This window comes from Molothrus ater, chromosome 26 (genome assembly GCF_012460135.2).
Source record: "Molothrus ater isolate BHLD 08-10-18 breed brown headed cowbird chromosome 26, BPBGC_Mater_1.1, whole genome shotgun sequence".
In the NCBI taxonomy this organism is placed as follows: Eukaryota; Metazoa; Chordata; class Aves; order Passeriformes; family Icteridae; genus Molothrus; species Molothrus ater.
In genome coordinates, this window is record NC_050503.2 from 747,585 (window position 1) to 765,142 (window position 17,558).

Genomic DNA, 17,558 nt, shown 5'->3' on the forward strand with positions numbered 1-17,558 from the left:
GTTGCAATTTCCTAACAATTACAGGTTCTTATCAGTGTAGGCCTAAAAATAACTAAAATACTTTCAAGACTGTCTCAGAACAATAAAAAAGCTGCAATTCAACCCAAGACATACCTCTTTTAGCCAGCTTCTCCTTGTCTCTGTCAGATCTGTGGGATTTTCTAAAGAAAATTGCAAGCATACATAGGAAAATGTGCTATTTTCCTCTAACAATATGCTACTTTGAAGTTATTAAGTTCTATTGTGAGGCTTAAGGACACAAGAAGACAAAGCTAATTGTTATGGTAAAGGATTCTGTGGTGAAAGAGCCCTTTCTAATCACACTGCTTGGCTCTGCAATGGTCTTAGCTGACAAGGAAGTTTCCATATGCTTTTCTGACATTTCAGAACACCAAAAACAGACACGGGTGTCCAGTGATGATATCGTGGCACAAATGTCAGAGGAAATGAAGAAAAAGGCTGCAAGAGAACTGTAGATTAACTTCAGATACAGAAAAAAAGGATGCCCAGTCTGCTGAGACATTGAGATTGCAAGTGTAAAATCCACAGGGGAATGGAAGGAGGGCCCAAATAACCCTCAGTGTTTTCATGCCAACAGACTGACTGCAGAGCTGCACCAGCTCCTGGCACGGCCTCTGCCTTTGGCTGCTTCCTTGTGAAACCTAATCCAGCAGTAACTCAGCTGAACCCACACAATGTCAGAGCCTGCTGTCTAATACACCCTTTGTATAAACACTCACAGGTGATTTCTGCCGTCTGCTAAAACTCTTAGAGAAGCCAGATCCCCTGTGTTCAAGCCTCACACAGAAACAACATCCTGTTCCCTTAGAGACTGGCAGAGTTAAAGCAGCTCCAAATCAGCCTCTCGTGACACCAGACACAGAACACAGCCAACAGCAAACCGCTCTGTGCCAGCCAAGTAGGATTTAACTCCATCCTCTGGAGACCTACAGACAACATCTGCAAAATTCTGATCAATGTTTCTAACATGTACCCACAGCACGGTTGTTCTGATTCCTTTGTAACATTTCTTTTGTTTCATTATGGTCAGTCATTGACATCAAAAACAGTTGGTTCCCACCCACTTACCTACTGAGATTATTTACCTGTGATCCAGAAAATGAGTAATTGAGCAATTAGAAAAATGTTGAGCACCTGCACCCTACCTTATTTCTCCAGACTAAGAAATCAAAAGTAAGCTAAGAGGGAAAAGATACCAGGTGGAGAGCTGGCAATGACTTTTGCAAGGATTGGAAGGATCCAACATCTCTCAGAGGTCCAGCTCCTCTCTGAAGGCTCAGAACAACAGCTGCTTTATGGATATTTTCAGTCTGTCCCAAAAGTCACATAAACATGAATATTCCAGCAAACTACTGAACAGAACCAGGTCCTAATAAAAATTATGGAAATGGGCCTTTAAAGACCAGGGAAACATACCCCAAACAAGAATAATCGCTCTAAGTTTGACTCACAGTGAGCCCTGGAGGACTCTCACTGCCTGGATGGATGCTGCACTGGGGAGGACTGGGGGACTACTTCTTCACTGGGGTGAAGAAGAGAATGATTCCACTTATAAATTTATTATGTTGTCTTGAGTACACTGAGTATCCTTCCCTTGCAACAAGTTCCCAGAGAACACGGCAGGCACAGAATTGTAGATCATGGCATGGTCTGGGATTGAAAGGACCTTAGAGACCATTTCATTCCACTCTCTGCCCCAGGCAGGGACACCTTCCACTACTGCAGGTTACTCCAAGCCCTGTCCAGCCTGGCCTTGGGCACTGCCAGGGATGCAGGATGCTCTGGGCACCCTGTGCCAGGGCCTGCCCACCCTGCCAGGGAACAATTCCTGATTGCCAAGATCCCATCCAGCCCTGCCCTCTGGCACTGGGAGCCATTGCCTGGCTCCTGTCCCTGCAGGCCTTGTCCCCAGTCCCTCTGCAGCTCTCCTGGAGCCCCTTCAGGCCCTGCCAGGGGCTCTGGGGTGTCCCTGGAGCCTTCTCTTGTCCAGGTGAGCCCCCCCAGCTGTGCCAGGCTGGCTCCAGAGCAGAGGGGCTCCAGCCCTTGCAGCATCTCCGTGCCTCCTCTGGTCTCACTCCAACAGGTCCATTCTTTCTTGTGCTGGTGTCTCCAGGGCTGGAGACAGCTCTGCAGATGGGGTCTCACCAGAGTGGAGCAGAGGGACAGAATCCCACCCTCCCCTGCTGCCCACACTCCTTTGTTTCCTTCCAAAGTATCACAGAAGTTATGAGTTTATGCACGGTTTGAGATCAGTGACTAAGGAATTTTAAGTTACTTATATACAGGATAAAACCAGACCTGAGTTGCAACAGCCATGGACACTCAGGAGTAAAAAGGCACCTCATGAGCTGGGCCCAGTCCCTCGAATCAGAAACTGTGCCCTAACACACACACACAAGCCCACATTAAAAGCAGTCTGCCAGGCACTCTGAAAGCACATTCTACAGCATCCAGCCAAGGCTTTCCTTTTATAAACTCAGGTGTACATATTCTGTGTCCACTTGTTCCTGTACAAGTCCCATCCTGGACCTCACACACGTCCTTCCAAGTGTCTGTCCCCAAAGTGCCATCACACAGTAACTGTATCATTTTTTACTGGTTTTGTCTGGCCTTCTTTACTGTTTCTGTCAGAGCAAAATGCTGCATCTTTTTCACTTCCAGTTTTATACAGGTTCCTCAGTTTATACAGGTTCCAACAATTTGAATGTCCTGGGAAGTGAGGGGGCAGGGACGTAACACAGTTTACCCAAACAGACACTGACTAAAAAAAGAAGGATCTGACTAAAAGTGGCAGGATCACAGAGGTTCATTCCCATATTCCCTCTAGGCATTTGACAGTAAGTTTGTACTGAACCCCAATATTACAGTTCTATTAGCTTTTACCTGACAATAGCTAAGGAACTATCACTTACCTGTATTTCTCTACAATCATCTAGAATGCAGACCATCCCTTTTAATCTCTATTTACCACCTTTGAACTACAGTAGTATAACATGACCTTATAGTCCTTAAGTGCTAGAAAAACCCAATCCATTCGAAACTGAGAACATGTGTTAACTTATCTTGCTCTAAAATACCCATAGCATCAGCCTCAGCCATCTCCTCCCACTCAGTGCCCAGTGTTCATCTCTACACAGGCTGGGCCAACACACACCAGTGCTGTCACTGCAGGAGACATGTCCACCTCACAGGTGCCTGTGCAGGAATGCTCTTTGCTTCATCATTTTACTCCAAAACAGTACAATCTACCTATGTGCTAAGGATGACAGGAAATATATAAGGAATTGGCATTTACACAATATTATGACTGCTGTCAAGTGTTTACCCCAGGCAAGGAGAGAAGTTATTTTACTTTCTCCTAATGTTCCCCACCTGCTATAGAAACCTGCAGCACAAAAGAAATTGGTGCTGTAACAGTTTTCAAAATATTTTTGTGGATAGTTTAAAAGTTTGCATGTATATAAATATAAATTTACTCAAGCTAGAAAGCTAAAAAAGAGCAACAAGTAGGTCCTTATCTGCACAAATAATTAACAAAGTAACTACAAAACCTAGTTTTAAGCAAAATACTACACTCCTTCAGCAGAAAGAATCAAGTTTTGTTTCCATGATAAAAGACCCATTCAGGAGAGAGGGCGCTGCTTTTCTTTCCGTGCATCACTTGGGTTTCTGTCCATGTCCCTGCTTCCTTTCCCAGCTCCTGAGAAACACAGCTTCAGTCACCAGCTTCTTCCTTATTCCCAGCCCAGTGCTGACAACTCCAGCTTCACTGAGGAGTCTGATACACACCAGAGCACTTCACTGAGAGCAGCCAACTCAGATCCTCCCCCTCCTGTCCTCCACAAGAAACCCCAAAATCAAACCTGGCTCCTGTTAAGTCAGTGCACCTCAGCATGATGGCAACTTAGTTAGACTTGTTTCTGAACTGGGAATCAGTTTTTGGAGGACGTGAGCTGGCTTTGAGTTTTTGTTTGGCTTTAGAAACCGTGCCAGGAGTGATAACCAGGGAGCCTAAATAGGTGTGAACGCATCGAGAAGTACCACAAAAATACCAGGCATCGGCAGAATTCAAAGCAGTGGCTGTAGGATAAGAACAGATTAAAGTGCTCAGATGAGCCTTGTGTGGGCTCCTTTAGCACAGTTACACTGTTGTACAACCAGGGCTCCACAATCACATCAGCCCACAACCATCCTGCACCAAACTTCCCACGAGGGCTATGACAGGGGAGAAGTGCAGGACTGGCAGAGCAGGTGAGCAAGAGACTGCACCCTGAGTGCTGAGCGAGTCCCAGCACACATACAGCATCCTCTGTTTCCTAACAGCCAGGAAAACACACAGATGTGGGAGCAGAGCAGCCTGGCTGAGCAGGGAGCCATGGCAGAGCTCCAAGGGAAACAGAGAGCACAGGAGATAGGAGGAGTAACAGCTACAGCAGGAGGAAACACTGTCCACTGTGTCTGAGGAATGGCAGAGCTCAGATGCAGTTCAGACTTGAAAAGAATGGAAAGAAACAAAAGAATATCAAGGGTAACAAGAAAATATTCTATTGCTGTCCCAGCAGCACAAGGCTGGAAGTATGGCAGCAGATTTAATATGTGATCTGAGCAGAGGGGCTTTATTATTTGCTTTCTGTAGATGCTTTCTGTGCCTCACCTCACCAGCAGGGTCTAAGAGGCTCTTCACTTTGGAAAGAGCTCCCAGAGAAAGGCCAGTGGATGAACACTGAGCCAGGGACTGACTGGTTGAGTGAACTGGTCCCAGTCAAACCCATGGAGGAATGAAATGGGCTCTATGTAAGGGTGATGAGGCACCAGACTCATGTCCCTGCCAAAACTGCTTCAGACTCATGTCCCTGCCAAAACTGCCAAAACATTCATTTGAATGATCAGGAAATTGGAAGAAGGAAGACAAGCACCACATCCATCTTCAAAAGGAGATAAAAACACCCCCCACCCCTGCCCCAATTGTATGCCTGGAGCTGGTGGAGTTTGCAGGGTCTCTGCTGGGATCTGCAGCTCACCTCGTGATCCACGCTGTGGAGGAGGTGATGGGAACGTGCCCTCACCGAGACTGGAGATCCCACCAGGCTGGGAGGGACCTGGCACAGACTGAAGGGTCAGGCTGCCAAGAGGACAGGCCAAGAGCACCTCATGGAATGCAGCAAGGACAGATGCAGAGCCCTGATCATGAGGAGAAAGACAGCCTGGCAACAGCAGACTGGACACTCAGTGGCTGGAGACTGTTCTAGGGAAAACGAGCTGGGGATCAGGGTATGGAGCATGAGCCAGCAGTGACCCAAGGGAGAGGGGTAACAGCATCCTGTACAGCCACAAGACAGAAACACTTGGCTCTGGAGACAAGGACCTGCTATTTGGTACATCCTTAGCAGGTTTTGTTTTCATACTGCAAGGTGTCCTTATATCAAAAAGAAAGCAGCCTCATGAAGGATTTTTGTCAAAACATATTTCTGTATTTGTACACAAACATATGAAGTATTTAATGACCAATTTTCAAAACTAACAATTAAAGGCATGATTTTCCATTCCATGTCTATGTTGATCAAATTCCATCATCACAACAGAGACAGTAATAAGTAGAATAACTTCTAGCATATAATTCGTAGTATGTTTCTTAAAATACAGGAAATTGTGGAATTATTGAATGGTTTGGGTTGGGAGGGACCTTAGAGACCATTTCATTCAACCCCTTGCCATGGCAGGGACACCTCCCACTGTCCCAGGCTGCTCCCAGCCCTGTCCAGCCTGGCCTTGGGCACTGCCAGGGATGCAGGGGCAGCCCCAGCTGCTCTGGGCACCCTGTGCCAGGGCCTGCCCACCCTGCCAGGGAACAATTCCTGATTGCCAAGATCCCATCCAGCCCTGCCCTCTGGCACTGGGAGCCATTGCCTGGCTCCTGTCCCTGCAGGCCTTGTCCCCAGTCCCTCTGCAGCTCTCCTGGAGCCCCTTCAGGCCCTGCCAGGGGCTCTGGGGTGTCCCTGGAGCCTTCTCTTGTCCAGGTGAGCTCCCCCAGCTGTGCCAGGCTGGCTCCAGAGCAGAGGGGCTCCAGCCTTGCACTCAATCCTCCATTAATGGTATAGATTATGCATCTCAGCTACTCTGGAAACACATGAAGCTGTAGCTAAAACCCAGTTTGAACCAAAAATTTTCTCTTATCCAGTCCCCTAGCCCACAATTCAGGGATGTCCTCTCATCTGCTCCACCACTGAGCAGCTGCTGTCTCTGACACAACCATTTGTGCTGTGGTGACCACAGTGGGTTGCAGAAAACACACTACTGGAGACAACTGAGTACAGAGGCTTCAGTGCAGGTACTGAAGCAGTTAAAAGTAAATTTCACTTTTACTTTGCCTACCAAAAATATTCTGCCAAATGGAAGGAAATATTTTTTTTTACCCAAACAATTTGTTGAAGCAACAATTAATCATTCTGAAATTCTTTTATCTGCCTCATCTCCAGTTAAGTCATAAATGCTGCCCAAAACGATCATTTAGTACCATTTTTGCTATTTTAAAGGATGGATGGGACTATTTTTTGGCTAAGAACAATTTTTGCTCAGATGAACATCAATCTCAGAGGCTGTGAGATTTTAGAGGGGCAGGCAGTTGGCCATAGCTCAAAGTAGTCACAAGTTCTTTGTTACAAGACAATATATAACCTTTTAAACCAATAGACAGTTGCCACAGGGTTTATTTTTGCTTTTCTAACCTATCACCTTTACCTACTTCTGCTGCACTGTGGATACTTTTATCCAATGGGCTATTATCACACATATGCTTCTATTGTAACTTCTAAACTCTTAGTTTACTCTATACAGCCACACCCCTACATTATAAACCCTTCACTATCCAGTAGTTTCTCACTTACTTAAGGCATACTCTTACTTACAGCTATAGAAACATAAGTTTATGATTTTTCTGCTTAATGTCTGTGTATTCTATTTTTACATCAATCCCAGCTTCTCCCAAGGCTGCAGATCAAATCTTTCAGTGTCTGTGGAAGTTTCTGTTTTTCCAGTTCCCACGATTTAGTCCCTGAAACACCAAGACAGCACCAGAAACCCCACAGAGTCCTGTCTGAGTCAGGCTGGGGGCAAAGAGCCCAGGGCTGTGCTAACCTCGAGAGCCCTGGGGAGCACTGTGCTCCTGCAGGGCTGGGTCAGTCACACCAACACCTCAGGGGCAATTACTGCACCTGCTCCACCTACACAGAGTACAGAGCTGAAAGTTTAGGCTTATATGTCAGCATTTCCACGATGTTTCACCCTTTCCTGTTAGTCTGTGCAGCAGCTCAGGATCTTCCTTCTACAGGACCCGAACCCAGCTTTGTGGCAGTTCCTGTGACTGAGACCCAGACTGCACACTAAGCCAATTCCCACTTCTGCTCAAGACTTCAAAGCAGCACATCTTACTGAACAGACACTTGATGGCAACAGAAAGGAACTAGCAAGGAAACAAAGAAAATATCTAGTTATATTGATAATGACTTTCCAATCCAAAATGTGTCCCCACTGCTTCCCCTGGCTTTAGGACATAATCTCTGTTTCGGTTCACGGCTCAACAATGAAGAGTCTCATTTATAGAAGTTTAAGGGCAAAAGCACATTTAGCTGGTCTGGAAAGCCTGACCTTCAAAACAACTCAGAAAAACATTACAAATTACAAATAAAGCTTCCTCTCCTTCTTACATAAAATCAGTGATATTTGCCTTGAAACAAAGATGAATACAAACAACTCAGACACCTCTTTGGGAAAAAGTCAACAGCTACAAAGCTAACTTGACAAAAGTTTGTTGTCAACCCCGGTTCAGAGAGCTCACAGGGATCTCACCATCTCCACAATACTACAAAAATTCAACCATAAGAGTAACAGCTTTAAATCCTGAAAAGAAAAGGGTCGGAGCTTTCTAGTAATTAATTTTATTTCACAAAGCCTCTCTGCATAATTATCATTTCTATATGTTCTTTTCTAAATTTTTTTTCCTTTCTCTTAGTTCCAGAACATTTCTCTATTGAGATTTACTTTCAGTTGCTCCAGGGCTCCTTTTCCAGATGAACTGCCAGCATCCAAGATTCTGTGAAGTGAAAAGAAAACAGAAAACACCAGGCCCAAAACTGTATAGAAATACCACAGGCTTGTTTTTTTGGAGGGAGTCTGGGAGGAAAATGCCTGCCCACTTACTGCAAGACCTCATCTCTTTAAACAGAACCAAATTTGTTCACCTGTTGTTGGAACAAAAAAATCTGACTGTTCAAGATGCTGAGGACTCAAAAATTCACTTCTTCCTTCTCTTGAGGAAGAAACTTCAACTTTCAAATAACAACACTTCTTTAGCTGCAAACATTACAGTACCAAAGCCTCAGCAAATGCTCAGTCACCCCAATGACAGGCTGAGCTGAACCCAACTTTTACACTGCAGAAATGCAGCTGCCCTGCTGGAAGAGAATGAAATATTCTAAGATGTAGAAAAATAACTCCCACTAAAAGCATGCTGAAAATTATTAAAACACAACCAAAGATGTTGCTACATAGCTCATTTGCATGGCATCATAAGGGAAAAAAAAAAAAACAAGCAAAGGAAGCAGAGCCATGGAATGATCTGTACAGCTCTCTTGGCCTTTTTGACTTGTATGGTAAGGAGGGTTGTATTTAACCCTCTCAGTGTATCCAGACAGTGGAAGGACAACCATGACCCCAAAACTGCAGGGAGTCACTGCCTGTTGTGCCAGCCCTGCCTCAAAGCTTCCAGAGAACACTCTCAGGGTCCCTCTGAGTGGGAGCACCACCAGGCACTGTTCCCAGTCTGGCATCACTGCACACACCCAGTGTGCAGTCAGAACCATCAGCCAGCTCACTGACCAACATTTCTAACAGAACCCTTGATGTCAAACCTTGGGGTACTTCACTAGAGGCTCCCCTCCAGCTGCTGCTGAACCCCAAACTCAAGGACTGGTTTTCAAAGGCCCTTCACCTGGTGACACAGGTCCTCCTCACTGAGAACACATCTGCCCAGCCTGAGTGAGAGGCCCCAGGCACTCCCTGCACAGCTCCACCATCCTTTTCAGCAAAGGCAGCTTTTCTTTTGCCAAGGCCTCTGCTGTTCCAGGAATAGGTGCTGCCATGACTACTGGAGACCACAGAACATCATCACCAGCCCTGAGTGCACATGGGCTAAACACAGCAGAGTGCCCAGTCCCTGCTCACAGAGCTCCAGAAGCTCTGCCCTAGGCCAGACTGGTACACAGGCCTGGCTTCAGCAACAGCTAAACAAGTGCTTGACTGTTCCCAAACAGGGGCAACCAGAACAAAAACTTAAATCTCCTTTAGGTCAAGTACACCTGACAAAGCTCAGAGCAACCAGCTCCAAAGTCCAGGTGTCCTGCAGCTATCCCATCCTGACAGCAGCCAGCACTGTGGGTCATAAGAAGGGAACCAGAAATCCACTGAAAACCCAAGATTTGCCCCAAATATTGAGAAGCAGAGCCCAAGAACTGCTGCCAGAGCTGTTGCTTCTACTGGTTGTGCTCTGATCCTTCTGAAAGAACCCAGGCAAGCTTTAGGGCTAGAAAGATGGGGAAGGGTCTGGAGGAGAAGGGGCTGAGGAGCAGCTGAGGGCACTTGGCTGGTTCAGCTGGAGCCCAGGAGACTGAGGGGAGGCTCCTGGGGGCTGCAGCTCCTGCCCAGGGCAGGCACAGGGGCAGGGGCTGAGCTCTGCTCTGGGACAGGGACAGGAGCCCAGCAAGGGCTGGAGCTGGGCCGGGCCTTGGCATGGAGCTCAGGGCAAGGTTCTTCTCCCCAAGGCTGCTGGGCACTGCCCAGGCTCCCCAGGGAATGGTGCCAAGGCTGCCAGAGCTCCAGGAGCTCCCAGGACTGCTCAGGGTGGGGTTCTTGAGGTGGCTGTGCAGGGACAAGGACTGCACTGATCATCCCTGTGGGTCCCTTCCAGCTCAGGATATTCCAGAATTTTCTGATTTAGGTTAACTGTATTCTATACCCTTGAGAGAACTCAGTTACTACCTCTGAGGCAGTTTATGTGGCCACCTTTATGACAAAAGGAATTAAGTGGAGCTGGCAAAGCTGGTGTTCATATTTCCAGTATTTGGGCAATTTGTCTGCAAACCATTTGCACTTCTCATTAAGTTAACCATTGCCACAAGGCATTCTTGAATGTACATTTAAAGAAATCACATACCACCAAATGTGATTAAAGAGCTAGGAAAAAAAAAATCCAGAGGTAATGATGCATTCCAATTCCACAGTTAACAGCAAACCTGCATAAACAATTTCATAGTTGTTTTGCATGGAAAAGGAAACTATTTCAGTCAAAGAGAATACTTAAGTATTTTCCCCAAACAAGAACACTTCAGAATTCCATTTCTAGACTGAGTTCACTGCACTGGTGAAATGAGTAGTAGTTGTGACACATGAACTTGAGCCACTCACCACCCTGCAGCACCTGACAGCTGGGCAGTAAAATCCGCCTCCCCTTTCTGCTTGAAAAGCTCACAGGGACAAGGACACTCATTTCTTTTTTAGTTGTGTAATTTCTGAGAACGAGTCTTCATGTCTGAGAGAAGACATGAAAAGAAAAGGGCAGGGAAAGGGTAAAATTTTATGTCCATTCCTGAGGAATTGCAACTATCTGAAGGTGACTTCTTTTGGTCCGGTAAGGAAACATGTCCCAGGCACACCTGCAGAGAGTGAGCCATCACTACAGCAATGTTTGAGATGGACCCCAAATTCCTGCATAAAACCTTAACAAGTCACCCCAAAATGTCCTTTCTGCTCCACACTTACCAGCAGCAGTGGAGAGATCCCTTTACCTCGACAGCTGCTGATCACCTGAGCGACCTCCATCAGAGCTCACACTGACACTGCAAATGCAGAGAGTGCAGAGGAAAGCCAGGTCTCCCTCCCAGCCTCTGCACAGAGGGGGCCATGTCTGGGGAGCTGGCAGGTACAGACAGAGCCTTTGGAACAGTGTCAAGGATCATACCCTACACTTCCTAGAGCAGGCAGTCGTGAGTACCACAGGGAAAACACTCCCTGCTCAGGCAGTACAGAAGGTGTGAGGGAAGGAACAGGAACCCTCAGGAAGTTGGATGCCTCCTTCCCAAAATCTATCACTGTGAGAAGGAACCCTCACAGAATGAGGTGTGCACAGCAACCTGTCACCAGGGACTCCGAGCGGGGATATGGTGTCAGGAGCAACAAACAGACCCCAAAGAAGTCTGAGACCATAAACACATGGGGAAAAAGGTTCATAGAATCCTAGAATAGAGCCCTAGAATATTCTCAGTTGGATTGATGGTCCTTGTGGGGCCCTTCCAACCCCTGTCCCTGCACAGCCACCCCAACATCCCCACCCTGAGCGCTCCTGGAGCTCTGGCAGCCTTGGGCCAGGACCATTCCCTGGGGAGCCTGGGCAGTGCCCAGCAGCCTCTGGGGAAGAAACTCTTTCTAATACCCAGTTTAAACTTCCCCAACACAGCTTTGTGGTAGTTTTGATGAACTCTTTTCCCTTGCACTCTGAGGACAGTTACATACAGTATCACAGGTGGGAGCACCCCATAGCTCACACAATTATTCCAATAAGGAATATTATTTTTAATATGACCATGCGCTGCCATAGTACATGAGTTTGGCAGCTTTTTGTTTTTAATAATTCCACAAAAAAGCAGTTTAACTCTACCTTTTCAGAGCTTTAGGACAGTCAGGTTTGAAAGTTATAAATACTTCAGCAGAGTAAGGGGAAGACAGAGAAACTAAAACACACATGACTTTCAGCTTCAGCATTTGGTCCAGAAGGACTAACAGTCTGTGTCCAGCTGCATGGACAGCAGGCTAGAGATGACCAGGCTCTCTTGGAAAATGCAGAGCTATTGAGCAGAAGCATCTGTGCTGTACAAAGTCAGACATTCTGATACAACAAGCCATCAGCATCTGTGCTGCAAGAAACTGAGCAACCCCAGAGGTCTGCATTCCTACATTAACAGGTACTGAAGGAGAAATGTTTTTAAAAAACTCACCTGTTAGATGAGTCCAGCCCAGCACAATGGCTGGAAACCCAGACCCCAGAACCTGGATGCTGCAGCAAAGTGAAACACTGACCCCGCAAAAGACAGCACAAGACAGATTTCTTCTGTTGGAGCACCTCCAGCACAAGGCAGCTGCTCCAAGGAAGTGGACATTTAACATCATACACACATCCCTGGACAGGGAATCAGTGCTGAGTACAAGTCTGGCCCTGCTGTGTCTGCAGTCAGTGCTGCAAGGCTACTGGACCAACCCCAGACTTCTTGCTCTCAGCCTCATGAGCCCCAGGAAGAGAGGATTTAATTGATGGAATCAGATCAATGGCTACTCACAGACCTCAGCAATCATCATGACAGGCCAGAAGATGCACCAGTGAAAAGTTACACCACAGGCTGGACACTGTGCCATACTATATTGGGAAGTGGGAATCAGCCTTCTAACATTTCCCCAGGGTTCAAAGCCCCAAGGCATGGCTGGGGCTCAGTTAAGATCTGACAGAAAGAACAGTGTCCAATGAATGCTATAATTCTCTTATGAAAATCCTGGATGTCCAAGACATAAACTCACCATAAACACAAGTACAGTGAGCAGCACAGTAACAATCCAGTATTGCCTGCTGACCCCAGTACTGATTCACTCATCACAGGTCAAGCAAAGCCATATCTGGAAGTGCTGAGGAGTGCACTACACCAACTGGGGAATGCAAAGCCCAGCACTCTATTCCTCCAGTATGATCAGGAGGAGCCCTGCATCCTTCTAATGCTCATCTACTGTGCACAAGTTTCTCTGTACAGGTACTGAAAAAAAACCAAAAAAAAACAAAAAAAAACCCAGAAAAAGAAGCTGTCACATCTCAAACAACAAACCAGACACACAGTCACACCTTTATTAATGCCCAAAAGTTCCTGGTAAGGAATGTGAACTGACACTATGGTTTGCTGCTACTTTCACCTTCCTGTAATTCTCATCAGTAGTGAGATAAAGGGTAATCAGTCTGGAGGCTTCAAGGAGCTTCTCTGCATTTTATAACCACAACCTAACACATGGAACACAGATTGTTCAATACTCTGCTGCATTTGAAGCAAAATGCAACAACATATGGAATGATCATAATAAAATATTTTGCTCAAACAAATCCAAACTTGGCTTTCAAATCAGTTCTTGAATCCCAGTAATCAGTTTCCAGACAGCTTATGCCAGTTCAGTAAGTCATGAAAAACTGCATTCCAAGCAGAAGTATTTTTTGCCCCACATTTCATTAAGAGACAATAAATTGAGAAGAAATGTATGTATCACTCAATTACAAAAAGCAAGCATTATCAACTAAACGTTGATTTTAACTCTGCAAACACAAACAATAAAGGGGACTTCAAAGACAAAATACTCTGATTATTAAAACTTTATGGGGGCACAAAAAGCTATGACTTCATTGAAAAGAACTAAACTGATCCAAAAAGTCTAACTCAAACAAAAGCAAAAGGTTCCCTCCCTCCTGCCCAGGCCACTCAACCCACTCTCCCTCACATGCCAATATTATGACTTATCTGACCAGAAACCAAGGTCAGGGAGCTGAACAGGTTTTTCTGCAGCTCCAGTTTCCTGCTGTCTGCCACAGGGTCAAAGAAATTCAAGTGGAGGCACAAGAAAAGCAGAACTGTGCCACAGGATTTTTCTCTTCAGGAACTGCTGCACATCCATGTGTTTAACAGAGAGTTTGAGAATAAAGAATATAATGTGAACATTAACGGGCAGAAACAAAATCAAGAGGAAGAAAAAATGCTCAGAAGGAGCCAGTTCTTTGGCACTGATATTCCAGAACTCTCAGTAAGCATGGAGATGACTGGTAACTGCTCCTAATAGTGTTGCAAGCACGTGAAAAATTAGGTAGCAACAAAATTCAGTGGCATGACCACAGCAGCCACACAGAATCCAGCACCTGCAATCACTTTAGAGAAAAGCCAATGTTCTGTCTACAGGCACTCAAGGGCTCTCTGCAACAATAACAGCAATTTTACCTTTCATTCTTGAGGTTAAGAACAACCTTGAGCACACAAGTGTATGTTCTGGACTTTAAACTACCCAGCACTGTCAAGTTCCAAGTTAAAGTTAACCAGACTTTACCAGAGTGTTTGATGCTACAGGTACCTGTGAAGCAGGGTCTCAGCTTCAGAGACTGATTAAGTCTCTTGCTTCCCACTGAAAATATCTTCCCCCACACACAGGTGATTCTGTGCTTATTTTACAGTCTAAGGTGTGGGTCAGCTATGACCTGCTATCATTAAGCAAGGGATCTTATTCCTTGCAAAACCAGCCTCAACTTCTGAGTGCTGCAAAGCACATGACAACATCTAGGACAAACACTCACCTACCAAAACATTCAAAGAAATCAGTATTTATGTAACTATTTCACCATGACTGAACATATACATCCCTTAAGTAGAGATACAGACAGAGACATCACAAGATACCTCACCTGTAAGATATCAGGAAAGCCAGAGGCATGGAAATCAGAGAGGCTACTCAGAAGGGAAATTCTGAAGTTTTTAATTATTCAGTTCTCATGGGTATTCTCAAGCAAATAAAGCACTAAAGATGACGCACAAAGAGCTCTCATGCATTCCAGCAGCTCCCATGCAGCTTGTACAGACTGGGGAGCAGTCTCCGTTAGGGATTAGATAACGATCAGTACTGCTGGGTTCTGAAATACAACACTGAGCATGGGCAGCAGAGAATTCCACTGAGCTGCAGGCTGGGAGCAACCACCAGGGCACAGAGCTGGTTAACAGCACCCACCAGGGCACAGAGCTGGTTAACAGCACCCACCAGGGCACAGAGCTGGTTAACAGCACCCACCAGGGCACAGAGCTGGTTAACAGCACCCACCAGGGCACAGAGCTGGTTAACAGCACCCACCAGCGCACAGAGCTGGTTAACAGCACCCACCAGCGCACAGAGCTGGTTAACAGCACCCACCAGCGCACAGAGCTGGTTAACAGCACCCACCAGGGCACAGAGCTGGTTAACAGCACATACCAGTGCACAGAGCTGGTTAACAGCACCCACCAGGGCACAGAGCTGGTTAACAGCACCCACCAGGGCACACAGCTGGTTAACAGCACCCACCAGGGCACAGAGCTGGTTAACAGCACCCACCAGGGCACAGAGCTGGTTAACAGCACCCACCAGGGCACAGAGCTGGTTAACAGCACACACCAGTGCACAGAGCTGGTTAACAGCACATTTTTTCCCCTCCAGAAACAACCAAGTGCTCTCACTGAATCCAAATTTCTGCAAATTCTGAACAAGAATAACCAAAACTTGTAAATTAAGTATTTTAACAGTGCAAGGATTAAAACCTCTTCAGAGAGCAGCTAAAACCTCCTGCAACTACACAGATATGGAAGCAGTTGCTCTGTCAGCATTTGTTTTGCTTCAAGGAAACGTTAAGTTTCACAAGTCAGAACAATTCATTCCTCTCATATTTTAAAGCTACTACTACCAATCCTATTTAAGGAACTTACAAGTTAAATTCTGCAACAGTGATAAGACCTGCAGCCACTTCAGAACTCCAGCACACCTCTATTTTACTGATCAAAATCAGAACAAAAGGTTTGTTTTTATATTCAGAGCTCTGGTGGAGTCAAAAACACTCAGACTGTAGGAAGAATAAATTAGCCAGGAACTAAATCCAAACCAGTTTGAGACCTGTCTATTAATGTTCAAATATGGGAACTGTACTTCCTAGAATTCTTAGCCATACACACAATAGCCATTAACTTAGCCTCGAGCATTCCATCCTCCCAATACCCAGTGCTGGCATTACTGGAGCTCCAGGCAAACGTGTCAATAGTTTGATTACACACACAAATATTTTGTATTTCTAGATTAAGTTGTATTCAATCAAGTATTTGCTCACCCAGTCTAGCACAAAGTGACAATTTCTGAAACACCCAATCATACCTGCAACTTTGTCTCGAATAAGTTTTGCAGATTCCACTTCGCCGATGCTGCTGAACAGACTCCGTAATTCATCCTGTGTCATGTTCTGAGGAAGGTAGTTCACAATTAAATTTGTCCTACCAATATCATCCCTGCAATCTTCAGCCATGTGATCTTCATAACCATTGGACATTTTACAATAAATCTGCAAAGTGAAAAAAATCGCCAGTGAGGTTCAGATCTTCACATTTCCATAAACCAAACTTCCTCCACCTGAAATAAGTTTGAATGTTTATTTTAAAAACTAAGAACAAACCATTGCTTCAGCGATGCATTTTTTCAACTCAGAAAACAAAACACTATTTGTTGAAAATTCCAGAACAATTCATTCTTTCAAAAGCACAGACATGACATTTTACAGAACTATGTACCATTAAAGAGCTCTTCAGGATTTCTACTTTTTTACATTAATAAAAAGCATCAAGATAGATTTTGAAGACATTCCTGTAAACACCAAAGTATTCCCAACAGCCAAAGTAAAAATCAGGTCCCCCATGTCCAGGTACTTGACCAGCCACAACCAAACTGCCACCTCAATCTGAATTCCAACCTTACGCCCAGAACTTTTTCAGACAGGAAAACAAGAAGCAGCAAGATCTGATCCAGTTCAGTGTTTCAACTGGAGACTATTAATTTTCTGAATGTCTTCCCCTGTAAACGTTGTCCATCTTGCACCTCAAGGCCTTTTGCTGTTTAATGCTGCCTTTGGTGCTGCTCTACCGTGTGTGTGAAACTGGTGAGTCTGTGCTGCACACTGACTTGGGAGCATATTGAGTATTTGACAGTTTCTACTTTTGCAGCTTTTTAAAGAAAGCCTTGAGAAAACAGAGAATTCCTATCACAGGAAGATAAACTCTGCCTCACTTCACCATCAGGGACTGAATCCTGATGTTTTAGTCAACCTACAACTAAAACTCACACCAGACTCAAGCTGCTCATGGCTTGCCAAAATCCTAGTTTTTAAAGCACTTCAACTACTTTGAAATAGTCAAAATCAAGATATCTAAATCCTGTTTCTGCAACAGGATCTACAGATCTGGATCTGCTAAAGGATAAGCCTTTCCAGAGACTGCATCATGACTGACAGCCAGAAGTTGAATAATGGAAGAAGTCAGAAACAGCAACCAGAAATCCTCAGTCCAGAAAGGGAATGCTCCCTGCATGAAGGGACTTCCAGGCCTCTCACCAGCAGCTGCTGTTAATTCATGTCTGACAGTGAAGGTCAAATTTTTAAACAAATACCTTGAGCACATGATTATAGAATAAACCATGAGAAGACTTAATGCTAATTTGAGATTTAACACAGTATGGATTTGAATGGAATCTTTATCTTTTCAGTATGTTTTGAAGCATTAAGAGCTGGCAGCTCTTGTTCCCCTTCACCCACAGATCAGCTTCTACCCTCATTTTTGTGTTTCAAGTGTCAATACGAGCCTATTCCAGCACCCTCTGCCCATGGGATAACCAATCTACACTGTGAAAGCAAT

General features: G+C 45.3%; 1 protein-coding gene across 2 annotated transcripts in view; it reads right to left on the reverse strand.

Annotated features, from left to right (window-relative positions):
* ELAVL1 (ELAV like RNA binding protein 1) overlaps positions 1-17,558 on the reverse strand; it is a 45,359-nt gene that overhangs the window by 18,772 nt on the left and 9,029 nt on the right. For both annotated transcript variants that reach the window (XM_036399659.2, XM_036399658.2), the window contains exon 2: positions 16,033-16,216. In XM_036399659.2, coding sequence (XP_036255552.1) covers positions 16,033-16,204 — 172 coding nt within the window. In that variant the 5' untranslated portion in view covers positions 16,205-16,216. The remainder of the gene's footprint in view (positions 1-16,032; positions 16,217-17,558) is intronic.